At 33.3% G+C, this 25170-nt stretch overlaps 1 protein-coding gene across 1 annotated transcript in view; it reads left to right on the top strand.

The window, feature by feature from the left end:
• LOC128679852 (neuronal acetylcholine receptor subunit alpha-10-like) overlaps nt 1-25170 on the top strand; it is a 41160-nt gene that overhangs the window by 7536 nt on the left and 8454 nt on the right. The window contains exons 2-8 of the mRNA XM_053762324.1: nt 732-871; nt 12835-12989; nt 15277-15460; nt 20368-20584; nt 21198-21332; nt 22982-23060; nt 23705-23804. Coding sequence (XP_053618299.1) covers nt 732-871; nt 12835-12989; nt 15277-15460; nt 20368-20584; nt 21198-21332; nt 22982-23060; nt 23705-23804 — 1010 coding nt within the window. The remainder of the gene's footprint in view (nt 1-731; nt 872-12834; nt 12990-15276; nt 15461-20367; nt 20585-21197; nt 21333-22981; nt 23061-23704; nt 23805-25170) is intronic.

Genomic DNA, 25170 nt, shown 5'->3' with positions numbered 1-25170 from the left:
GGTGCGATAGAAATAATCACAAGAGACACAAAATGTCAGCAGACACAAAAATATGCCTTTCCGTGCGGTTTTTTCATCAATCAAATTCAGTTTTCTGAATCATTTTTAAATTCATTTTCATCATAATTATACCTATGCACGTTATACCTATGCGACTAATTCGTATTGTGAATATTCTTTCTGAATTTACATTTTAACTAAATCCTTATCCTTACACATTATAAAACAAAGTCCTCTGCCGCTTCTTATGTTTGTTCGCGATAAAACCAGAAACTAATACATGGATTTTCATGCAATTTTTACCAATAGATAGTGTGATTACTGAGGAAGGTATCATGTTTTTACCTGAACGAAGTGGGGACGGGCCGCTAGTAAAAAATAAAATTCAATGATATCAATTTTATTACAATGGAACAAGAAAGTTTATTTGTTAAATAATCTTCAAACATTGGTTAATCTTCAAACATTTAAATTAAATTTGCAAAATTCTTAAGGCGCTATGTACCCGCTCACAAGCGCCATCGTCACATTTCTATCAATTTCTTTTATTTATGGTTTTTATTTATATGGTAAATGGATTTTGGTAGCAATCGTTTTTGATTTAGTCAACTGTGACTACATAGCGCGTCAAGTACATTCTAAGGAAGGTTGTGACTAGAATTCCTAACGTTTGAACGGGGGCGAGACCGGGGAGCATAGCTATTTTTATTAAAGATTTTTTTAACTTACAGGGAATTCGTGTTGCGACGAAGAGTATAGACTGATCCGACACCTCATGCAGAAGTATGACGCGTCAGTGAGGCCTGTGGAGAACTCCTCTCATCCTTTGCTCGTCACCTTTGGAGTCTCACTGCATCATATTATTGACGTGGTAAGTATTATCATTGTAGAATTTAATATAGCTATAGAATATAGTATATATTGAGGATATAGGACGAAGAGGCAAGGAGTGTGTTTCTGTTTTGGGTTTTAGCTACTTTGATACCTGTCGTGCATGCGTGATAATCTTATAAGAGTATACAAATTAGGTATAACTATATATTTACAAAATTTGTTTTTTTCTTTCTCAAAGGGATTTCAATCGGAAAAGAAAATAATCAACTTTTTTCTCTATGCATTACAACATAACGTAAACATAACAAAGAACGGAATTCTATATTTGGTAAAAATACTATATAATATAACTGGAGGAATGGTGATAGTATTTTCCTTATTGTTCTTTATATATTTTTATATTTCCCTGAAATAGGCATTGAATTAATAATAACAGTTTATCAAAATAAGTTTATCTATAAGTATAATAACAGCAATTGCTGGTAATTTTTTCCTTATTTAGTAAAAATAATTGTTTCCAAAGCTGAAAAAAAGATACCGACCCTTTCCGTTTCAGGAGGGTGTACGGGGGTAGGTCTGTATCAACATACATAATTAATATCCCATTTTCGCGAATCAATCATATATAGCTCAGCTCGCTGGAAATGAAGTTATTTTTTTACAATCTCGAGTAATTTTCGACATATTTTATATATTTTTAAGTTTGAGTCTGTTCAATAAATGATGAACGATTCACATATTTCAATCCATGTTTTTAATAGAGCACAAACATAATTATATACATCATAGTACGAATCATTTATAATCGAATAGAATCATTTACAACATAATCGGTCAATAGATGTGCGGAACCAATTATAGCTTCAATGCAAACGGTCTCTAGAGGTACAAATCGACTATCCAATAATGATACATGCTATTATTGCCTTAACGACGAGCGCGAAAAATTAACAAGTTTGAGCAAAACAATATTGTACGTTGTAAATTTGATATTATTTTTGTTATTAACTGCTATGTTTAAACCCGCAAAGCGACTTTTGGGGAAATAACAAAGACAACGCAATTTATTGTGAACAAAAATTTTCGACAATAAGTGAAATATATGGAACAGTTTATAAAAATAATCTTCTTCATTTTTAACACACTTATAAGTACAAGAGGATCTTAATTGAATAAAAGTAGCTAAGTGCAGATTGTAGTCAGACATTATGTTTATAAGAACCCTAATTGGTTACATAATTAGACTATTTGATTATTACTCACAATATTTTGCACATAATATTTGTCACTTTTAAATATTCGTATCGAGTAATAGTTGTCACTGTTGATTCCAATGGACACGGAATAACCATTACATAGTATAAAACAAAGTCGCTTCCCGCTATCTGTATAACCGAGAATTATTCAAAACACCATTTATATTTACAACCACCGTTCGGTTGTTAGACTAGCGGCCCGTAACGGCTTCGTTCAGGTAAAACCATAATAAATTATTCACCTAAACCTTCTTCAAGAATCATACTATTACAAAAACCCGCATATAAATTCGTTGCCTACATCCCGATGTATGCTTAGATCTTTAAAACTACGCAATTTATAGATGCGGATTTTTTGTTACGCCAACATTGCTTACATCCATCCTTAGAATGCCAGCCAACAGAACCAAATGAAATATCCCACGTCAAATCTGTGATCAAATTCCTTGGTAGTGGTAATACTTTCTGTCAGGTATTAGGGCGAGGAATCCGCCTCGGTGATGGATGCAAAGTCGGAGAAGACAAATGACATCATTAAAAAGTGTTGAGTTCCACACCACCATGACTGGCCATTAGTGTGGATCATTGATTGGAGGGGACCACAGTACCTCTTTCTTCCCTCTCAGTTTGAGTTTTTTAGGATTCCGTAAGGAATGGTGACGGATAATCTGTGTGTAAACTGTACTAGGAAACTGTTTTTTTTTTTATTTAACTTTAATAAGAACTTGCGACCTGTCCCGGCTTCGCTCGGATAAAAACTATTTATCTAAACCCTCAGGAATAACGTTACCTATTGGTGAAAATCGCATGAAAATCCGTGCAGTAGTTTTTGAGTTTATCGCGAACCGACAGACAGACAGACGCGGCAGAGGACTTTGTTTTATACTATGTAAGGATAAGGATGTTGTGCAAATTAGATAAAAGGGTTAGAAGAAAACTAATTTAATTTATTTGTCTGTTTGGATAAATTATAACCAGATCAACCTTGATGCCACTTCTTCATTATACAGATACACTTACAGCATCGTCTTTCACCCTTACGGTGCAGACAGAGCCAAGAATTGCGAAACTCGGAAGTCACGTTTAGTTGTATTGGGTTTATCGTTGAAATTGAGATTAGTTTAAGTTGGTAGCTCAAAATAATTTCAACTTTATAGCCTTGATTTACTTTTATAATGTTTCATCTTTTAAGTTTTCCTCTCTGACCATCAAGGAAAACATTAAATTATTAATCTGCGATATTTATAATATGTACTTCAACATTCATAATGAGTATGTATAATGAAAATATTCAAAAGTTTCTCAGGAAAGTTGAAGACGACACTTCTTGCAAAGAGAAATTTTATGTACAGATAATCATGTATACGAGGGCTGCTATTTATGTATCCGGAATAACAAAATTAAACAAACATATATTATTACATATGGTTTTATTGTTTCTCGAAGTATTCTCCGCGATGATCTATGCACTTCTGCATACGATGAAACCAATTTTCAAAGCACTTTTTCCATTCTGATTGAGGTATGTCCAAAACGTGTGTTTTGAACGCATCAACGGCCTCTTCGCGGCTCGAAAAACGTTGACCACGTAATTTATTTTTAATGTTTGGAAATAAATAAAAATCATTGGGTGCCAGGTCGGGGCTGTACGGCGGATGACCCGTCAATTCAATCTTTTGACCCTCCAAAAAATTATTTGTTTCAGCCGACTTGTGGCAGCTAGCATTGTCGTGATGAAGTATGATTCTGCGTTGTGGGTTGTTCTTTCGTATTTTTTCAAAGACTTCTGGCAAACAAATGGTGGTGTACCATTCAGAATTAACCGTCCTACTATTCTCTAGTGGCACTGTAGCTACATGTCCGTTGATACCAAAAAACAAGCGACCATTTGCTTTAAAGTGCTTCTCGCACGAACAACTTTTGTTGGATTCGGTTCATCTTGAAAGACCCACACCGTTGACTGCTGTTTAGTTTCAGGGTCATAAGCATAGATCCAGGTTTCGTCACCTGTGTAGATATTATAAACAGCTTTTGACGTGCCACGGTTGTATTTTTTTATCATTTTCTTACACCAGTCGACACGAGCCTGTTTTTGATCTACGCTCAAGTTGTGCGGAATCCAACGCGAACAAATTTTTTTAACAATTAAATGTTCGTATAATATCGCGTGTATACTCGTCATACTAATGCCCAGAGACGCCTCTATCTCGCGGTATGTAACATGACGATCTTGCATTACTAATTGTCGCACAGCATCAATATTTTGTTGTACCACTACCAATTTAGGACGACCCTCCTTAATTTCATCCGTGAGCATAGACCGTCCACGTTGAAATTCCTTAAACCAATAATACACAGTGGTTTTCGATGGTGCTTCATCTCCAAAAGTTAAAATCAGTTGTTCGATGCACTGTTTTTGAGTTAATCCACGCCGAAAATCATAATAAATCATCGCGCGAAAATGTTCACGAGTTAAATCCATGGCAATGAAGACAAGCTATTTTCAAAATTGGCGCCAATTGAAAAAAACAAATGACAGAGACATGAAAAATATTTATTCTCTAGCCGAAGAGTTCTATTTTCAAATGTTGTAATTACTTTTTAAATATTCTAGAATTATTGGCCAGTTCCGGATACATAAATAGCAGCCTATCGTATGTATAATATGAAAGTATCATATTGTAAATACAAAGATGAGAGTTGGGAAGTAATGAAATAAACATTCACGAGATATTAATATGTCAAACGACTGAAGTTATTCTGTGCAAAGTTATTGCTTTTATATTCGTGCTCGTGATTCTATATCGCTCTTATCTTTTCATGAAAGCGAAATTTACATCCGTCTCTAACTACCTAACACTACAATAAGTTCCGTGGTATATTCTAACTAGGTATATACCTATGTGATAAGTATGTAGTTTATGACGATCAATGTTAACGTGTTTTACCATTTTAACTATTTTAGTTCCGATAAAGAATTACCAACGTATTTTTTTCATAGTGTATCACTGTAAATCTAAAAACAGTCTCAATTCTAGATGGAATCATTTTTAAATTACACATAACTCGTATTGTATAGAAAAATAGCGATCTATTAGGCAACATACACATGCAGGAGTAAAATGTAACGCCTCATTCACATGGCAATTTAAGCCAGCAATGAAAGGAAATTTATTGAGATTCGTATTTTATTATAAGAAATGTGTACATCGTATTTATTTTGGATCACAAAGGCAAAGCAAAGAGATTGCATATGGAGTTTGCTATGTTGCTCGGTTCACGGGGAAATCGCAAATTTCCTTCGCTGACGCGTTCGTTAATGTCATAGTGGGGTGGGGAATTGAATCACATTTCCAGTGGTTGTCGGCTATGGCTAACTGTATCTTCTACATATTTTTCTTGTCGGAATAATTATATATGTGTTATTTCAGGTTATATTCTACACGTCTACCAAATTTTGTAATCAATCTGTTACAAAGTAGATTTTGCGTGAAAGACTAACAACCATACATACGCCCATACAACCTTCTCATTTTTATTAATTTAAACTATTTTCAAACATTTGAAGTTTCTTATTTTCCAAAGACCCTTTTCGCAATCCTGTGCCAAAATAAATAGTATTAACCTACGGTACACTGAACTTTACACATACTTGATCCTTCCTGGAGCGATTTCTTCTTGACAAATATTTGGCAAGTAGCTTTATATTTGAGAAGGCCTGGGCATTTGAACACTTTCACTGGAAAATGTCTTTTATGCTTGCGCATTTCTAGGATGTGACTAACGCTTGCTTCACATTTAAAAATAAATTGCCATGCCACTACATGTCAAATGATGTCATAGTTACGAGTATATGGGTATTTTGGCGACCACAGAAATATTGTTTAGTATTGTGGAGATAGATAATAGGAAAGCGGATCCTGGGCCTTATGGCTGTGTATACAACCGGAAAAGCGGTGCGAGAAAGAGAGAGACTATATGGGTCCCTGATTTGGCCAAACTTAACAGTGTGCCTGATATCTTGATATAATGAGATTATTATTGAACCCATCTTTTCAACAGCCTAGATCTAGCTTTAAATCCGTTAATGCTTTAGTCCTTTGTTAATTTAATTGATGATCATCCCTTGAATAATGGGACAGCTAGCGTGGATTGTTCGGCGTGCGTTCAGTCAATGGAAATTGAATAGTTTACTGAATTTCGTATACGCAGGTACTAATGAACAATAATTTAATTAATTACCAAAGAACCAAAAAAATTGCCACATGGATATATACCTATACTCCAATGAGATATTAATATTTGACTATATATTGGATACAAGACGCTCCATTTATATATAGATATTATATGATGATGATTTTAATAATAACGGCCCATGCGTACCTATTTATAGACCTAGGTCCGTGCCTAGGAGTACTTTAAATTTAGACAAAAATAAACTAGTATAAGTACAATGTGATTATGACTTTAAGTATCTATTGAGTTCTAAAAAAACTATAAGAAGCTACATTATGCCACTTAATATTTTTTTATTGAACCGTTTGCCCACGTTGTCATGAACAATACTTTCCAAGGATTACACAAACTTCCCCTCTTGCCTATTTATATCGTCGGTGTCGCGTTTCGTTCCAGTAACGAAAGTATTAATGGGCTGGATCCAATTCTCACGAAAGTTAAAAAGAATTTGAATTTGGCGCTTTTAATACGCTAAATAAGTGACTTTCGGCATCCTCCAACTATTCAATGCTCTGCGTGAAAAGACAAAAAACTACGCTTTTTAAAAGCGTTGATACGTCAATAAATACTCATATGATCTCTATAGTAGCGTGATTTTGACGGTGCGTCGAAAAAACGCCCGTGCGTTCGAGTCTATACTACACAATTTGTGAACTGATTACTTTGTTAATCTGGAGATTATTCCAACAATTTGAGCGATGGCGGGGACGCGGGTTTTCAGCTGTCGGCTGGGCATAAAATTAAATCACTTGGTGGTGTTCTGATAAGGAAAGAAATGCACATTACTGAATACAGAGATAAGAGAGATATTTTTATATTTCCAACAGCAGGAAATATGTGAAAAAGTGCCTTTGGGTGCCTATATAAATTTACCAGTACTCCGATAAAAATCAGAGTCTCGTATTTACCTTATTTTTCCGAATTCAAATTCAAATTCAAAATTCTTTATTCAATTTAGGATGATATACATCACTTATTGACTACCTACTTTTACTGCCGGCTTCCAAAGGGCAAAGGTGAAGAAGAAACGGCGCAACAAACTTCACTGCAGCCTTTTCTCCAAGGACGTCAATTAACAAATATAGGTCTTATACATATATTAAAAATTAGGAGGACGAATTTACATCATTATTAAAAATGTCAAAATTTGAATGAATAAATAAATGAATAATAAAATTATTGAAAATTGTCACACAATATATATATAAAGCTAAATTAAGCGATCTTAAGATCATGGATATTATCCAAGATCATGGCACATTTAGAAACATATCATTTTTGAGGCCAAGATCGAACCGGGGTCCTTCGGGAAATGGGTATATTCGATTAAAACTTTGATTCATGATTTAATTTGTTTAGAAAGTTTGAGAACAACTGAAAATTAAATTGCCCCGTAAAGTAAAAGTTGCTTTGTAATTATATTTTGAAAGCTTGATATGACCCATTCAATGAAAGGGTAAGTTTTATTTAATTACAGTTAGTGGTATGCCGCCGAGAAATTCTCTGTTCTCGGAAATAACTTTCATAGAAATTGTCATTAAAAACCTGACGAAAATTTCCGGGAATATCCAGATGGGGTTTCGTGTATTCTTGAAAACAACATATTGCAGCCTAGTTTTTTTTTACTATTACTTCGTCATTACAATCTGGGTTAGAATAGTAAAAAAATAGCTAATGATATCGACAATAACTGACGTTTAGTGCATGCATATTCAAGCAATATACATATCAATATCAATTTGTGCTATAGCACTATCTTTCACATTTTTCATTCACTCTTTTCTAATCTGTATGAATTAACTGTTTCTGTGGTACCTAGAACTAAAGTACTTATACTTTGTACATAATCAAATATTGATTACATGCAATGCAATAACCTGTAGAGTCCAACTCGATGTTTTCTCGAGTTTTCTGTTACAATTAAAACGTTTTTATTGTACACCGACCAGAGAAGGCGTGGTTAACCTACTTGTCTTTTGAGGGAAGGGACTAATTTATATGTTGGATGGAATTCCAGTGTATATGATACGATACTGCATATTCTTTAAAAAGTTCTTCGCTATCAAGAAATTGGATCGAGATAACCTTTTGAAAAAGGTGGTTAGCACTAAAAGTACAAATCGACGCCAAATGTTTAACTATGGCCTAAATAAGTGTTCCACTGGAGGCTACTGCTTATATATATATATATATATATATATATATATATATATATATATATATATATATATATATATATATATATATATATATATATATATATATATATATATATATATATATATATATAATATGTATGGGGAGACAGAATTAACAGCAATTTGATATGCAGAGGAAATTATAAATGTACGTGCATTGTTCAAAAACATCACAATGATAATCAAGTTTGCAAACAGTGGGTTTGATGTTGGTAATTAATTTTATCCGTGAATTAAATGTGTAACAGTAGTTTGTTCAATATTGTACTTATAACTATATGAAATATTTGTTTGTTGAATCTTAGTAGCTAATCACACCATTAAAAATATTTCTTTATGTAATAAATTAACAAAATATGACACCGCAGCCTTTTCTCCAAAGAAGTCAATCGACAAATATTGGTCTTATTTATATTTGATATATACATAGTATTTATAATAGTTGTTTACATTAGTACACAAATGACAAAAAGTAATTGATTTGACTTGTAGTGAAATAGCTTAGTATAACTTACAGGGTATTTTTATACTACTTATCAAGAGGTTAACAGGCTTTATTGATGGCCTACCTGATGCTCAGCGATCACCGTAGCCTAATTTATTTTAGAAAACTAAGGGACCAATTCTCATAGTTCTGTAGTAGTTCTGTATAGGCCGCAAACAATCGAAATTAACACCAAATTGCTCTAAATCGAGTGAATGCTCTTCATTATTAGTGAACCAGTATGCCTATTCACAACGCGCGCCACACAATGGCCGTGTGAGTATGCAACAATGCATGCCACCCACAGATTAAACAGATCCATTGAATATTTTTTCGTTGCCACACTCAATTAATTCACGCCGTGAAAAGCTTTTTGTGGCATGCGAAGTTTTTGTCTCTCTCCAGAGGTATATCATCTACGCAATATGTGTCAAAATTCGAGGTAAAAACGAAAAGTTTGACATTTTTCATTATCACACCCTGGGGAAAAGACTGATACCAGATACGAAATATTTTTATAAGGAAATTTGATGTACAGCGGGACTCTTTGAGATTTTTAAAAATGTCAGAGAATTATAAATAGTTATAAAGGGTTATCATTATTTAAGTATTTATTTTAATTCGGTCCATTATCAGTACACAAATATTTTAGTTTTAGTAGTACAAACTACTAGTGTTTATGAACAAACTAATAAGAATTTGCAAATTTAATCCAAATTCCAAATGTAAGAATCAAAAAGAATCAAAGTGAACTTTGATTAGTTATATTGAAATAAATATAGCATACGTTTTAATTCTGAATTTTTAAACTGAGATTCTTTAAACCAGCTAGAACAGTAAAACCTAAGACCTAGAAAGTTAAGTCATAATGTAATATATCATACTGTATTTTAGCATAATGATTTTAAAGCATAACGTTCTTACAATTAACGGATATCTATTAGAAACATAATTAACCAAGTTAAAAGTTTATTATGCCAAAAATGCCTTATTATGCATTAGGCCAAAAATCAATAGCATAAAACAAAATTTCAAAAAGAGTCCCCATATAAAGTACCTCACGGCAGATCTCAAGGAACACTAACCATACCTAAGGTCTGTCTGGATATCGGCATAAATGAAAGATAAATATAGATTACAACATTTTTATTATTACATTACATTATTATAACATTTTTGTAACGATTCTTGAACAGGAAATGTTTTTTTCTTTCACACTTCTTTTATCTATGTTTTCACAAGTATTTGTGAAAGGAAGAAAATTAAATATTCTAAAAAGAGAATAATTTTTACTCTACAATTTACTGAGATCGAGTTGGACATTCTATCCACTACAATAATCGTGGTCAGTGCTAACTGCAAAAAAATATGTTATCTTCCATACGCTATCGTTTGGAAGATGACATATTTGGCCGTCTTATACTTATGGATGGAGGCAGCAATTATACTCTTATTACTTTTTCAGTCGGAATGGTTCTTATGGATACCTAGTATAATGTTCACTTTCTAGGCCTCCTTTTAGAATTGGTCCTCCATCGGAGCCATCCATCTCATATTACGTATAATCTTCCTACCTCAGATACGAGTTAGAATTATCGTATTAAGTGTCAGTTCTCTCGGAATGTGCTATTTCCGCTCCACCTTTGTCTAATAATGATGTGTCATGTTAACCTGGCGTTCTAGCTAACGGACGAAATGCTGCTCTAACGTACGCGTCGTGCGTGAATTATTACGGTGACAATTTAGGACAGAAGTAAATACACACTTTTGACATGGACATGAGGCATTGCACAGCCTTGCCGCGTCTGTCGCTAACCTAGGACGCCGGAAAAGGGACTGCCGTAATGAAATGTAGGGTGTTTAGTGGTAATATACCGTAAAAGCGGTTGCATACTCGGGAATGTAATTACGAGACTAAATGTGGCACTTAATTATTAAGATATTTTAGGGGACGCTTTTGGATTTTAAAAGTTATCTTTGGACCGAGATTATATTTATCTAATCCTAACCCAAGTGAAATAAACTTTGTATAAATTAGATCTTCAAAAAACCTCATTGATTCATACAATTTTTAATAAAATCGTACAAAATTTTTACGTTTGAATTCTCGAATTGTACTCTAAAAATACACTTAGGTACTTTTAATGACTTGTCGATAATTTATATTATTTTTACGCCGTTAGTTACGCAAATTGAAAATATTGATTTCAATTTCATTTGACGAGCGCTATTCAATGAATGTAAAATTATTACTCCCAATGGAAACAATTGAATATCGTTTGTACGTTACTTTGATAAGCGTTAGAATAGACTCGTTCATGCGATTTTGTTTTCAATGTTTAGGAATGAATAGTCATTTCAATGTTTGAAGAATCTAGAACATAGTATCAAAACAATACGTTTTCTACTCAAATAGATAAAGGAACAAATTAATTGAACCAACCTACATACTTTCATTATTGTGAGAGAAAACTCAAGATCAGAGATGGTTTACGCCGGGGCAAAAACATTTATACCTGGGCAGGCATAAACCCACATTTGCGATTTGCACATGATGATGATGAATTTCAGTTTCTGTCAAGCTGACAATGTTATTGTTTCCCGTATTGAAATTAATCAATCATTATATTGAAAAAAGATGATATGCAACAAGTTTCCTCGCTGTCAAAAATACGTGGGTATTACCATTTCGATGACAAGAATACGAAAACCGTAGGTACCTACTGGCACGAATAACTCAATTTTAACAAATAATTAAAGTAATTTCAGAAAATTACATTTTCTTCGTAAGACTTACAAAAACAAATTTATACTTTAATTTATTAGAATGAAGTTATGAGTTTTATCGAAAATACACGAAAAAGTTTCTACTTCAGACTACGCGTGAAATATCAGAGATTTCCATTTTGTGAGTAAGCACAAATTCATTTTATGTATTACTTAAGACGAGTAATTTAAATGTGAAAGACATTTCAAGATCAGAGTATATATTAAGTTATTTTATTGTATAAAAATTAATACTTGATGCTACTTTTATGTACCTTATATCAATAATCTTTTATTTCATTTTTCTAAATGTTCAAGTAGTAAGCGTATTTACAGAATCAACGTTCGCTAATTGCTATTTGTTTGAATGAAGCCATTATTTTATTAGGAATTTGATGGGCATTTTAATACCTTTGAAGTATTCTTGAAACCGGTTCACAAGTGGATAATATTAATATTTATATTGTGGATTATATTAGGTATTATTTCTTCGAAATTGGGTGAATTTCATTAGTATAATAACAAGAACATTTTGATAAAATTCATCCGGTACGTTTTCATAATAATTAATTATTCATAATAATTAAATATAATTTTTTCATATCGTTTTGGAAGTGACAAGGGCTTCATCAATAGCCAGAATTAATGTTTGAGCGTAAAGCTACATAAGCTTAAGAGCTTTATCAAGAATTATTTTAAGCCTAAAGCTACATTAAATTAACGTTATATTTTTGAAGTATTTAACTTATCAAGCTAATCAAATTACGAATAATTCGCTCCGTTCGCATTAGAATGTCCTTGTCATAATACACAGTATGATTTCTTTCCTTTGAGTTAACCAAGGACGCATTGGCTGGTTATCAATAAAATAACGCAATATGAGCCAAGAGCGAACCGGCTTGGCGGAATGGGAGAGAAGCCTTTGTCCAACAATGGGACATTGAAAGGCTATTAAATTATTTTTTTCCTACCTACTTTACGCTGCGTGCTGAGTATTTTATAACGTCGTAATATTTAAAACAACGTTATTTTTAAATTATTATTATTTTTATACCAGGAAGAGAAAGACCAGCTGCTGACGACCAACTGCTGGATCACCCAGGTCTGGATGGACTACCACCTGCGGTGGAATGCCAGTGAGTTCAACGGCATTGGCGTCATCAGAATACCCTACGAAAGGGTCTGGAAACCAGATATTATTCTCTACAATAAGTAAGTACTCTCTGTCTAATCTGACCGTGCTCCCGGCTGTGAGGCTCCAAAGCCCGGGATCTGCTTAGAAAGAAAATTCGCGCGCCTGAAATTCAATTTCAAAATCATTCCACGTTCAGCTCTTGAACTAACGCAAGTAGCGTATGTTTGACTTCGGGATATTAACTATATCTATTTGAATACCATCAAAATCTATCCAGCGCTATAGCCATGAAAGCGTGATAGTAAGACAAAAATACTGAATTTCATGTAATTAACTGGATTACTTCATGTAGAAATAAATGTACGGACAGGTGAGGCAGAACAAAGTCTATTAAGTAAAGTAAACTGTGCAAAATGGTATCTAACCCTAAATTGTTTTTTCGCTTTAATAAAACGAAGTACAAAATAATGACGGAACTTAGATTGAATTTTACATGTAATTTATTGGCTGTCAAGTTCCAAATTCACCTGTCTGTACAAAATACGCAATCACTCATGTTCGGATCCGAAGACTTATCCCGGTTGTCATTATTTGTTAAAGCAATAAGTATTGCACCGGTATATTACACGGGAGGCATTAACATCAGATTTTGTAGCTTTTAAGTAAAAGATTATTATTGGATGGTGTTTACAGATTGACATAATGTGTTACAAAAAAATTATACTTATTTCAAAATTACGTGACATCCTTGACGGTCTGAAAAGTGACCCAAAATTCACCTAAACGTGACCCACATAAAATAAACCTATCGTCGGTGAACTGTAAGAGATCCGTACATTGGATAAGTCTGGCGTTATACATGTATCTTTTTTGAATTAATTTTGTATGTACTTATTTTCTTGCAATTAAGTTATTACAAATAAATAAAAGTCAAACTCTAGCGTAATGACATTAGATTGTTTATGGCTACCGATAAATGTATTACTATACATATTGTATTATTTCACTCTTTTGCGCGCAGCTTGGCCCGCGTCCCGCGTTTATTTCGTGCGTTAGGTCTTATATTATCAATATATCGGGTTCTAGGCAACGTATCGCAATGAAACTTATACCAGATTTTAAGCTAGATCTTTCGCTATACAAATATAAAAACCGCATCAAATTTCATTCAGTAATTTTTGCATAAAAAATGTTTTAATTATTTTTCTTTAATGTCTCCTATATACGTAGCCCATTTAAAGTTTTATTATATGTATAGATATTTCTATAGGCATTCGAAGAACAAATAATATTAGAACCCTCCATTTGCTTTCGAAATCCACTTTGATTTGTTTTTCGCAAACATTTGTTGGGGTATGTTTGGGGTTAGGTAAAATAATAATATTAATTTCGTTCCCCAACTCACGTTGTACAAATATTAACTTGAAGGAATATTTAAGTCATTGATGTCAAATTTACACAATATAATGATGAAAAAAAAATTGAATTTCTCTTAAAGATTTTTCAGCAATAGTATTTTTGGTAAAATCTATTTTTCGTCAATAAATGTAATAAATGAATGTAAATATTGTCTTTGCCATAATACCTTTGTGGCGACATCTACCACGCCACATGCACAACGCCGTAGATGTAAAAGCCGACCATACGCATGACAAGTCACACAAGTGATCCACGACTCTACGGACAGATGGCACTACGGTCAACTCACTACCAGAAGCTAACAAGCCTAGACCGCGCAGACAGTGCGTTTTCGATTGGAAGCATATATACAACCTCCGACATCAAACCGTCGCGTCGGAGCCCTGCGGTTCCCCAGGCGCAACACCTAGCCTGGCGGGAAGATCTTCCCTTTGTGTTGGTCGAGCATAATCACCTAGCTCTCGCTACACCTTACTTCCTCACAATCAACCTTGACCGATGACTCTGAGAGTAGTAGGATAAATCCATCTACAGGACCCCGATTAACTTCAAAAGAATGGGGTTAGGTTTAGTTTCTTCCAAATGGCAATAGACAGCTGGATCGTGGAGATGCCGCTAGTGGTGGTACACGCTAGTATCAAAACAAGGTTGGTAATGATATATCACATTGATGATTCGAAGAGATCCCTTCATGGTATAAGACTGGTGCGCACGCCGGCACGTCGCAATAGCAGGTCCGTGTTTTGTTTCCGTATTTTTTCATGCAATCTAATGTATATTAAAACCTTGTTTATATACACGGGCGGGGTACCTATATACCTACGGTAACATATTTTGCAGCATGAGGAGCAACCCGCGCTATAGGCACTGCTTTTTAAAAGCGGTGCTTGTGCGCTGCTAGATATGCCACGACTATAAATCGAAGCCTAAGGATTTTTTTTTCAGCGCTGACCCCAATTATCGATCCGCGGTCATCAACACGAACGTGATCGTGAAGCATACGGGAGAGGTCACGTGGCTTAGCCACGGCATCTATGTGTCCGTCTGTGACATCAATGTTGAGCAGTTCCCTTTTGATGTCCAGCTGTGCACCATGAAGTGGGCTTCCTGGACCTATGATGGATTCCAGGTCAGTTTTTATTAGTTTGTGCACTGTATTTTTATGAGAGGTGGGCAATAAGATGAAATATATCTAATAAATTAATTTTTGATCAAAATATATCTCATTTATATCCATAAATATAAAACATTTATATCAAAAATGATTAAATAAATAAATTATTCTAAAAGTAAGTACCTTATTTCTATATAAAATGAAGAAGGAGCTTATGATCCGACGACGACCACATTCTAGATTCAATAACAAATAGGCATAACCTTTTTTATTGTATAGTATCGGGCAAACTGATTATCTATATTGAAGTTCATTCATTCATTTTCAGTCAAAGTCGCATTCTTCATGGCTTAGGGTCATGATCGTTGCGTGGAATGAAACACACATAATTACTTTCTTGGCGCTATTCATAGAGTGGTTTGCCATTACACACATAGGTTATTAACCAGAGTGCAGGATTCCTCACGATGTTTTCCTTCACCGGAAACGACCACTACTTAGTGGTCGATGAAAACTACTATAAGTACTTAGTACAACGACTATAAATAGTTTTTCTCCTACAAAGAAATTTAAATTCAAAGATTATGGTACAAACAATACGACACATTTTATATTTTGACACAAAGATACAGGAAACAAAATAAGACAACAATAATTTATCAGCATATTTTCCCAGAAACATAATGCTTTTGTGCGTGCAGAGTACGGTATGTTACTCGTATGACAGACAAAAGCAAATTAATTACTGAATTTCGACCTGCTGCAAACAATAATAATGATTTTGTATACGTTGGTTACTCAAGTTAATATGTAAGTCTGTGGTTGTTAATAAATAATATAAAAGTTTAGCTCTTGATAATAATAGAGAACGACTTAATTTTACGACTTCAAATATTTTTTATAGCAAGTGAAATCAAATCTACTTTATTGTCCTCCTCCTCCTTTCAGTGCAGTAAAAGTAATACAACAATGGAGAGAGAACTTCACAGATTTCATGGCCGCTTAAACTAGTAACGTGGTTGTAAAAGGTTTACCTTGTTTGCAGAACATAAAATTACGAATACTTGAAAGAGTTGAGACTTTTAACGTCTCACAATTGTACTATCGTATTTTAAAATAGTCATATGAAACATTTTTTAAAGTTATTTAGTTCTGCAATTTGTCAGTATTCTACTTTCCATTATAATTTAATTGAAAGCGAACGAAATGACCTGTAAAAATAGAAAATTTGTACCTTATTTTTTATAATAAACTTAGTGACGAGGTATCAAAGTTAATTCCAAAATCAAAGCCTTTCTATTTCAGTCCTAGAACATGATTTTCCCTTAATTTTTTTTATTCTTTAAGTAGAAAGTTTCAAACCGCATATTTTAATGTCGAATACTCTGTGCTGGTTAAAAAGTAATTTAGGGCTGCATTATTCTAAGTACACTTTGCTTACAGAATAGTAAATAAAATTGCTTTAGTACTCGAGTCTCTTGTATCCGAGAACTGGTAGACAATCGGATATTTATTTATTTGCGATCACAGTCATCGAGTGTTCATGGCGGGTTGTAGCAATCTCATTATACGTTTGCAAGTCATTTATTTTGTTTCGAACTTGTTAGTTTTACTTCTTGTTATTGAATAACATAATATACTTAATATTATGCTCAGTCATTATATTGCTATATATCAAAGTTATTTATCAAAGAATAAGTGAAACAAAAGAAGCTGAAGTACACTGTTAAATGATTGTGTTCACTAACATCATAAAACATACTTTTTAAAATGAGTTAATATTATTCGTTCGTGTTCAGCACTAACCAACAGTAATTTTGAAAAAAAATTATAGCAAAACCCTACAATGAGATAAAAAACTGCAATCATAGATCAAATATCCTAACAATGATTTATCCGAATATCTTTCTTGTTGTTCGGGCGTAATATTTTGATAGTAAGACCGTAAGTCCGAGCAGATGTATGATTTTTTGATGAGATATTGATGAGATGAGAGAGACGCACTTATTGAAAATTAATACATTAATCTAAATGACCTTTGAACGCATAGTTGAATTATGTACACAATTTTGAATGCGTTGTTAACACTTAAAACTTTACCAGCTGCAATTATATCCTACAAACATTTAACAAAAACAAAATTAATTTGTAAGAATAAGAACCAGCTTGTACATACGACACCAAAGGAAAATATTGTGGATATAACATACTCTTCTTTGCTTTTATATTGCTACATTTTTCATTAGGACTTTAATTAGGGGCAGATTCTACATATTGTTGGTATAATTAAACAGTCTATTATTTGGCAGTTCACCTTAAAGCAGTTTTATTTTTATCCTTTTAAACAAAAGTGGCATGACTTCGTGGTTGGTTTTAAGCTTACGAAGACTCTTTGTTTGATTATGACCGATTAATTAATTGTTTGGCTTCATCGTTCATTAAAATTGTATTTATGGACTGGTTCATTGAAAGCATAGCATTTTAGCGAACTAAAAATCGATTCTTGGTTGTAATAGAACAACCAAGATTTGATTTTTAGTTCATCTAAAATATTACTTAGATAAGATGGTAAGTAGGTATGTATGGAAATTTTCTAGGTTACATTTTATGTCCCTTCGCGGATAGTTACTGTCAATGTTACTGTAACTAAATTTGTTTGCAAAAAATGAAATTCTATTCGTTTATCTCTGCATGTTTCCCACGTCACGTGACATTGTAAACCCAACCTACATCAGTGGAATTGAAAACGTCCTCACATTTTTTACAGCTTTGGGCAAACCGCAGTTTTATGAAGAGAAATATATTTACTCGGAATTCACGTATGTCAACATTTTTGTCATTTACAAAGACAAAATTAATATAATCAGTAATTTTATATGTTTTCTTGGTTTATATATGGTATTAATTTTGTCTTAAATTGCCATCGTTTACTATTTATTATTATTCCATTTATTTAAATATTAACATAAATACGACTGCTTTGAATTATAAATTAATGCAGATTAAACTGATTCGTAATTATTGTAACAGATCTATTGAATGCGTGAATCGTGTTACAATCTCTAAAACGTCTTTACAATACGAGAACTCGAGTAAATAATCCTGTAATTTCTAAAAGAAGTACAGGATTGTATAGAGATATTCTTAGTAATTTTAAATGTAGCGATATCGGAGAGGAGTTGCTTACAGTCGCCGTGCCGCTCAGCCGGCTGCGGGTACACTAGCAGGCGGCTTATAAGCCGATCCCATGCACGCCTCACTTCGCACTTTCGTAATATATTCCTTTCAATATATTGTATTTTCAGCTACACTGTCACAAAATATATATCGAAGCAAATATATTAATGTAGTATAGGTATAGAAAACTAGAGCCGCGGTTTGATGAGATTAGATTAGTTAACTATTCAAAAGTTTTCAGAAAGTAAGATTTAATGAACGAAAAGAAAAAAGGAGCCGTGATTGCTAATCGGAATCGCGCGCTAAGCGGGGTGGATCGGCTTCAGAAGTTATTCAAACAATGTGATTTTATATAAAAGGGTTTTAAAAATAGGGTTCAAACTACACATTTCTTGCTAACATGCTGTATGCTGCATTGAGAATTTTTCCAAATGCATGCTGCATTTGGAAAAATTCTATAAGTACGAACTCAACTTATATAAAACTACAGGTATGTAATCGATTACCTACATACCTGTAATTTTGTATAAATTGTAATGTTCTATCCTATGTTTACTATGTTCTACGTCGATATCGATATCGACTGAAATAGGTTTTATTCTTATATGATCCTTTTATATGAACTTAACAAACATAAAATATAAAGGGAGGAGTTGACAATGGAACCTTAAAGTAACCCTAAAATAGTAGTTGGGTATGCAAGGGGAATTTTCATGAAAGAACCCAAATCTTAACATAAGCCATTTTAGAAAGAAATAACGGGACAGGAATGTGGCTAGAATTGCAAATAAAAATGTCTTCAAAGACATTGTATTTTTTTATGTACAGTACAGTACTGGCCTAGTTATTAATCCAAAGCAAAAGTGAAGGTCTTAGCAGAGGTAAATAAAAGGGAATTCTTTCAAGCTTAAAAAAAGAATAATTCGCTGGAGATTATTCATCTATACAAGATATCTTTGGATGGCATGCCGACGATTTTTGAATTTCTTCCTTGCTCTTGTTATTTGACTTTTAGATTGAGATTCTCTTTAAAATTGACTCAGCTATATTATCCGGGTATATTTGTCGAGCCCGTTCTGAATTCATTCATACACTATTCAGTTTGCATCAGACCGACTTGCTCATTTTAAATGACTGGTGAAGACGGAGATAAAAGTTATGTATGAAATTTGTGTCTATTTTAAAAGAATGTGAAAAAATTTAAGCCATAAAACATCAGATCTATTAATGTTGAAAGTGCAACATGAAATATACTACAAGTCTAATTTTCGATTTTTTTATGGTTATTATGTATTTGCACTATATATAGGTATGTTGTGGGCATAATTAAAATTACATTTATTTATAAAAAAGTGTTATTATAAAAAAACGAGGTGTATATACATCTACATACTTATACTATACCTATAACATCATGTCACATTTTATGGTAGACGGCGTATGACGGCTACACGTATTGCGTAGCTTTGCTACAAATATGTCTACGAGTATCGTAGCTACGGGAAATATTTCGAGTCAAATTATAACATTTAGTTTTATTAAAGCAGACATAGATACAACTAGTTTGACTAAAATACACAAGTATTTGATTTAGGTCTTTGAGGTCAACATCAAAAGGAAACGTCCTAATCTAAGATTACTTTGTGTTCTGTCCATCAGTCGATATACAAGGGTTTTTCTAGCGTAACATTTCAGATATCCCATTGTTGTAAATAGACAATGAAATGAACTTTGTGTTCGAGTAGCTCGACTTGAAGAAGCAATTTGATGAGGGGGACACGACGAACTACCAGACGAACGGAGAGTTCGACCTGGTGAGCTTCGAGGCCATCCGCCACAACCAATACTACTCGTGCTGCGTGGAGCCCTACCCTGACATTACGTACGTCATCAAGCTGAGGCGGAGGCCTATGTTCTACGTCTTCAACCTGATCCTGCCTTGCTTGCTGATCAATGGCATTGGTTCGTTTAATATTTTATTAATTATGAAATAATTAATTACATCTGTGCTCAGGTTGCCGGCCCTTTCCTTCAGGAAAGGGTTATGTTTTTTACTTACAATAATATATTGACGCTGTGTTCACTCAGGAGGAAAAAATAACCTTTATAGCTGTAGTCGGAATCTTCAAATTCGTGTTTCATGAATATTCTCACTCGTAATGTAACACTAAATTACATTTTTGTAAAGTCTATAGAAAATTTTCAAATAAAATAAAGCTTATTACTCTTATTTACCTTCATATTATTATATACTCAATAGATAGATATAATTTTATACAGATTTGAAATTTAGTTCATTTGTTTAGATAGACATTTGTTATTTCTCTCTCTCGCCTGAGTGTGTTCCCGGTTTCATTCACAGTTATGAAGCCCGGGGTCCTTATAAAACAAAGGTTTGAAGATTCGACTGTGGTACGCCCGGTGGTGTTTTCCTGACGTCAATCCTCATTCGGTATATTTGAATATAGGTAGCAATTTATTATTCTTACTTCAAGTATAATCTACAAAAAAATGGGAAGACACGAGAATAGACCTGTGTGTTTGACAAATATCAACATAATATTTATTATTGTAGCCTTGTTGGTGTTCTACGTGCCATCGGAATCTGGAGAGAAGGTGACCCTGGGCATCAGCGCGCTGCTGTCGATGACTGTCTTCCTGATGACAATCAGGGACACACTGCCTCCCACTGAGAAAACACCCCTTATCAGTAAGACTATAAAATTGTTTTGTCGATTTATACCCATATTTATAATAATATCATAAATGCAAAAGTCTATCACGCTTTCACAGCTAAACTTTGTTAAAATTTTGATAAAATGTTGTACTCGTAATACATATAATAAATTTTTTCGCCTGCTATTTCACATAATTACAAATGTTGTAAAACTTCTCCACAATTTGGTCCGGTATATTAGAGTCAGTACTTGACCTGTCCTTGTGCAATGATGTCATAATCGTCAGTCCAGGTTTCAGTCGCAATCGTGACGGCATTATGCGGGAAATTTGTGAACTACCTCTGAAGCAACTGTAAACAGATTTGCATAACAGTATTCAGTACTTTGGAACGCTATATAAGATTTTAATGTTGTATCCTACTCATATTATTAAAGCGAAAGTTTGTGAGGATTTATGTGTGTTTGTTTGTTACACTTTCATACAAAATCTACTGGACGGATTGTTATGAAATTTGGTACACGGGTAGAATATAAACTGAAATAATACATAGGGTACTTTTTATCCCGATAATTCACACCAAGTTTATGAAATTGATGTAACTAACATAACTACATAAATTACAAATTCTAGTTACATAGCAAAGTAGAAAATAATATATCCTGTATATTCTTTGCAGAAGGCTCACCAACAGTGAAGAAAACAATAACTGTACAGTTTAAACGATAAAACTATATAAAAGTGCACCCTAGCAATAATTATCCGACTCAGGTGCAATATTCTGCTGACTTTATTTTACGATACTTAACAATAAAACAATTTTCCTTTGTCTTACAGAATTAATTCTTCGTTATCTTTGTAAGAAATGATATTAGTACGAGTAAGACAGTAGTCTAATGATAAAATAACCTAATTCACGCCGCGCCGTAACTAATAATAGGTAATGTTTAATATGTATGAAGAATATTTAATAAGTCGTTAACACACGTGTGAAGGCTCAGTGTGAAAAGATAGAAGTTGTGATATTTCTAAAGCTCATTTAATAAAGGCCAATGCATGCGCGCAGCACGTATATAGCAAGATTGTATGCAATTTTAACGTGTACATGCGTAATGCGGATGCTTGCGTTATCAATACAATTGTACAACAAAAGTGCTGCGCATACAATTTGGTGTGCACGGGCTTTACAAATAGCATTCATCGAATTTGCTCTGACGCCTCTTCGACATAATCGAGATAAATCGACTTCTAGTAAGGATGTGCCGCTGATTTTGTGCTTACACTCAGTGGAATATCAAGTAGCAAGTCATTACTGATCAGTTATGACTTGCCAGATTTGAGAGTTATGAGTGAAGTCACCTTGGCCACGTAATAGTGCACTGCGGTTCTAAAATAATGTAAATTCTTAACAATGGGATCGTTTGCTGTCTTCTTAACATACTACTGTATCTTAGACTATATATGTTATAATACACAAAACTATACTATCATACTATGGATTTAATTCATTTGAATAAACATTGTTTTTTATTATACAACAGCGTTTCAGGTTTTTACTTAGTGTCGACATACATTGTCAATTATTGTATATGTAAATACACATTTGTTTTGTTACATACTATTGTAAATGAAATACATTTGTGCTTATTTTTTTTTGTAAATTATTTTATTGCTTATCAACAGGTCTATACTATGGTGTGAGTACGTGTTTGGTGTCATTCTCCGCATCGTTATCCGTCGTCACTCTCAATATATCATACAGGCGAGTCAAATTGTTTAAATATACATATTTCAATTAAAAAACTGATATGTAATCTTCTCTCATTCATAATGATTGATAAATAAGTAATCCTCTTTATTACGGGTGGTTCAGTTGAAATGTCAGTGCAATTGGGTACAATTAATTAGTTGATTGTTAAATTTCTCTGTCATTTTGTTGATTTTATTCTGAATTCACACATACGGTTAATATATCAATCGATTTTTAAAATCACTGTATAATTCGAAATATTTAAGCACACTAATTTTACAATAAAGTAAAATGTGTCCAAAAAAGAGTTATGTTTTTAGTTTTTTTTTGTTTTTTAATTAGTAGGTATTGTGAGATTTTATTTCTCCATAATTTAAAAACGCTGTACAAGATAACGATGTGTGAGAAACTTTACCCGGCTCACGAGTGTATCGCCCGAATTGTGGTGGAATAACAAAGCCTATAGCTAATCGTCAGTCTTTACATCACTCTGAGACGGCATTATTTAAACTATAGGTGAAACTAAATGTACAAAAGAACACCAGTGCTATTTAAAATTTTGGTATTTTTTTTGCAATTAATTATTATATTGTAAATGATTCATTTGTTGCCAAATAATAAAGATTATTGTGTGAATATGATTGTGTTGCTCGTAGAGGAGTGAGAGGGCAGCCGGTGCCGGGCGTCCTGCGAGAGCTGGTGCTGCAGCGGCTGGCGCGCCTGCTCTATATCAACTTCGACACCGACGCTACAAAGGTTCGTGTTTTAGATATTGTGTGATTGTGTGGATTATAGAGGAGTGAGAGCCGGTGCTGCAGCCGTCAGCCGCTGTTTTACATCAACTTCGACACCGATACTACAAAGGTAATACGCGTGTTTTTGACGGAAACTGAAACAGTGAAACTACCCCAAAATCGGTCACGTAGTTAAAAGTTTATGAATATGGCAACACAGAATTAGTACGTACCGAGAAACAGATTAAAGAAATTTTTAAATTAAAGTAATAATAAAATTAACAATAGCACTTTCTTGATCTAATCAAATCGGCACAAGAGCAATTCGAAATTCAGCGGTTAAATTTCTGAATGAAATAGAATATCTTCGCCAATTGATAGCAGTAAAAAAGACTCACGTGCTCAAAATTCAATGAGCTCTGCGCACCTGGGTTTGTGACTAGCATGCCTAAATATTACCAATCTTAAAAAGTTGTGTAATTGACCAAAATATTTCTTAAAATCTGCCAACAAATTTCATACCTCTTAAAAGAGAAATATTCTTTCTAATATATGAATTCTGTCCTATTTCTTTTAATTTATCATATATTAACCGTTTCGAATGTAAATAAGTAAATGTGTAATTTTTAGAGAAGAGTCTGAAATATTTATTCACTTATTAAGTTATAAATATCCTAAAATATTAGTTGGAAAAAAGTGTAATGTAAAGAAAGACTTCAAATAAGTATGTTTAGTTGTCCCCTGCTGCTTTGGGACTTGTCGTCGATATATTTTTCCCTAAATTTTTTCCGCAAATTTGCTGAAACTTCGAGAAGACTTTTTTTAAGTACCCAGTGTACTTAAAAAAAGTCTTCTGGACAGTTACTTCATTATATAACTAAACATACATTAATATAACTTAATTCTTTTTTTATTATGTATTAGCTAGAGCGAAGTTAGTATCACATAATAAAATCATTGGTTGAGTTGTTTGAAATCAAAGGTAGACTTTAGAAAATTAGAAATATGAAAATCAGTCAAAAGAAATCGGAAAGAAACTTTATATCTTTGATAATTTGATTTCTTGATTCAATGATACTTCAGTGTCGGGAGCGGTAAGAAAATAAAATTGTGCTCTATTCCTTTAGGAATTTGAACGAATTTCTAAAAATAATAATATATGATCAGATCACCTGTCCTTTATATGATCATTTTTATTCTATCCCGTAGACTCCCCACTACATAGGATCCGTCCCTACCGATCGTTTGCATAAAAATACTGATACCCATGGCAGGGTTCATATTGATATTCTGAAAGTAAATGTACGAATGTTTTACATCAAAAACTTACTACAACAGGGAATAAATATTAACTATTACATGGAAAATGATTAGTTATATACAGTGTT

This window comes from Plodia interpunctella, chromosome 2 (genome assembly GCF_027563975.2).
Source record: "Plodia interpunctella isolate USDA-ARS_2022_Savannah chromosome 2, ilPloInte3.2, whole genome shotgun sequence".
Taxonomy (NCBI): Eukaryota; Metazoa; Arthropoda; class Insecta; order Lepidoptera; family Pyralidae; genus Plodia; species Plodia interpunctella.
This window is presented reverse-complemented; position numbering and strand designations above follow the sequence as displayed.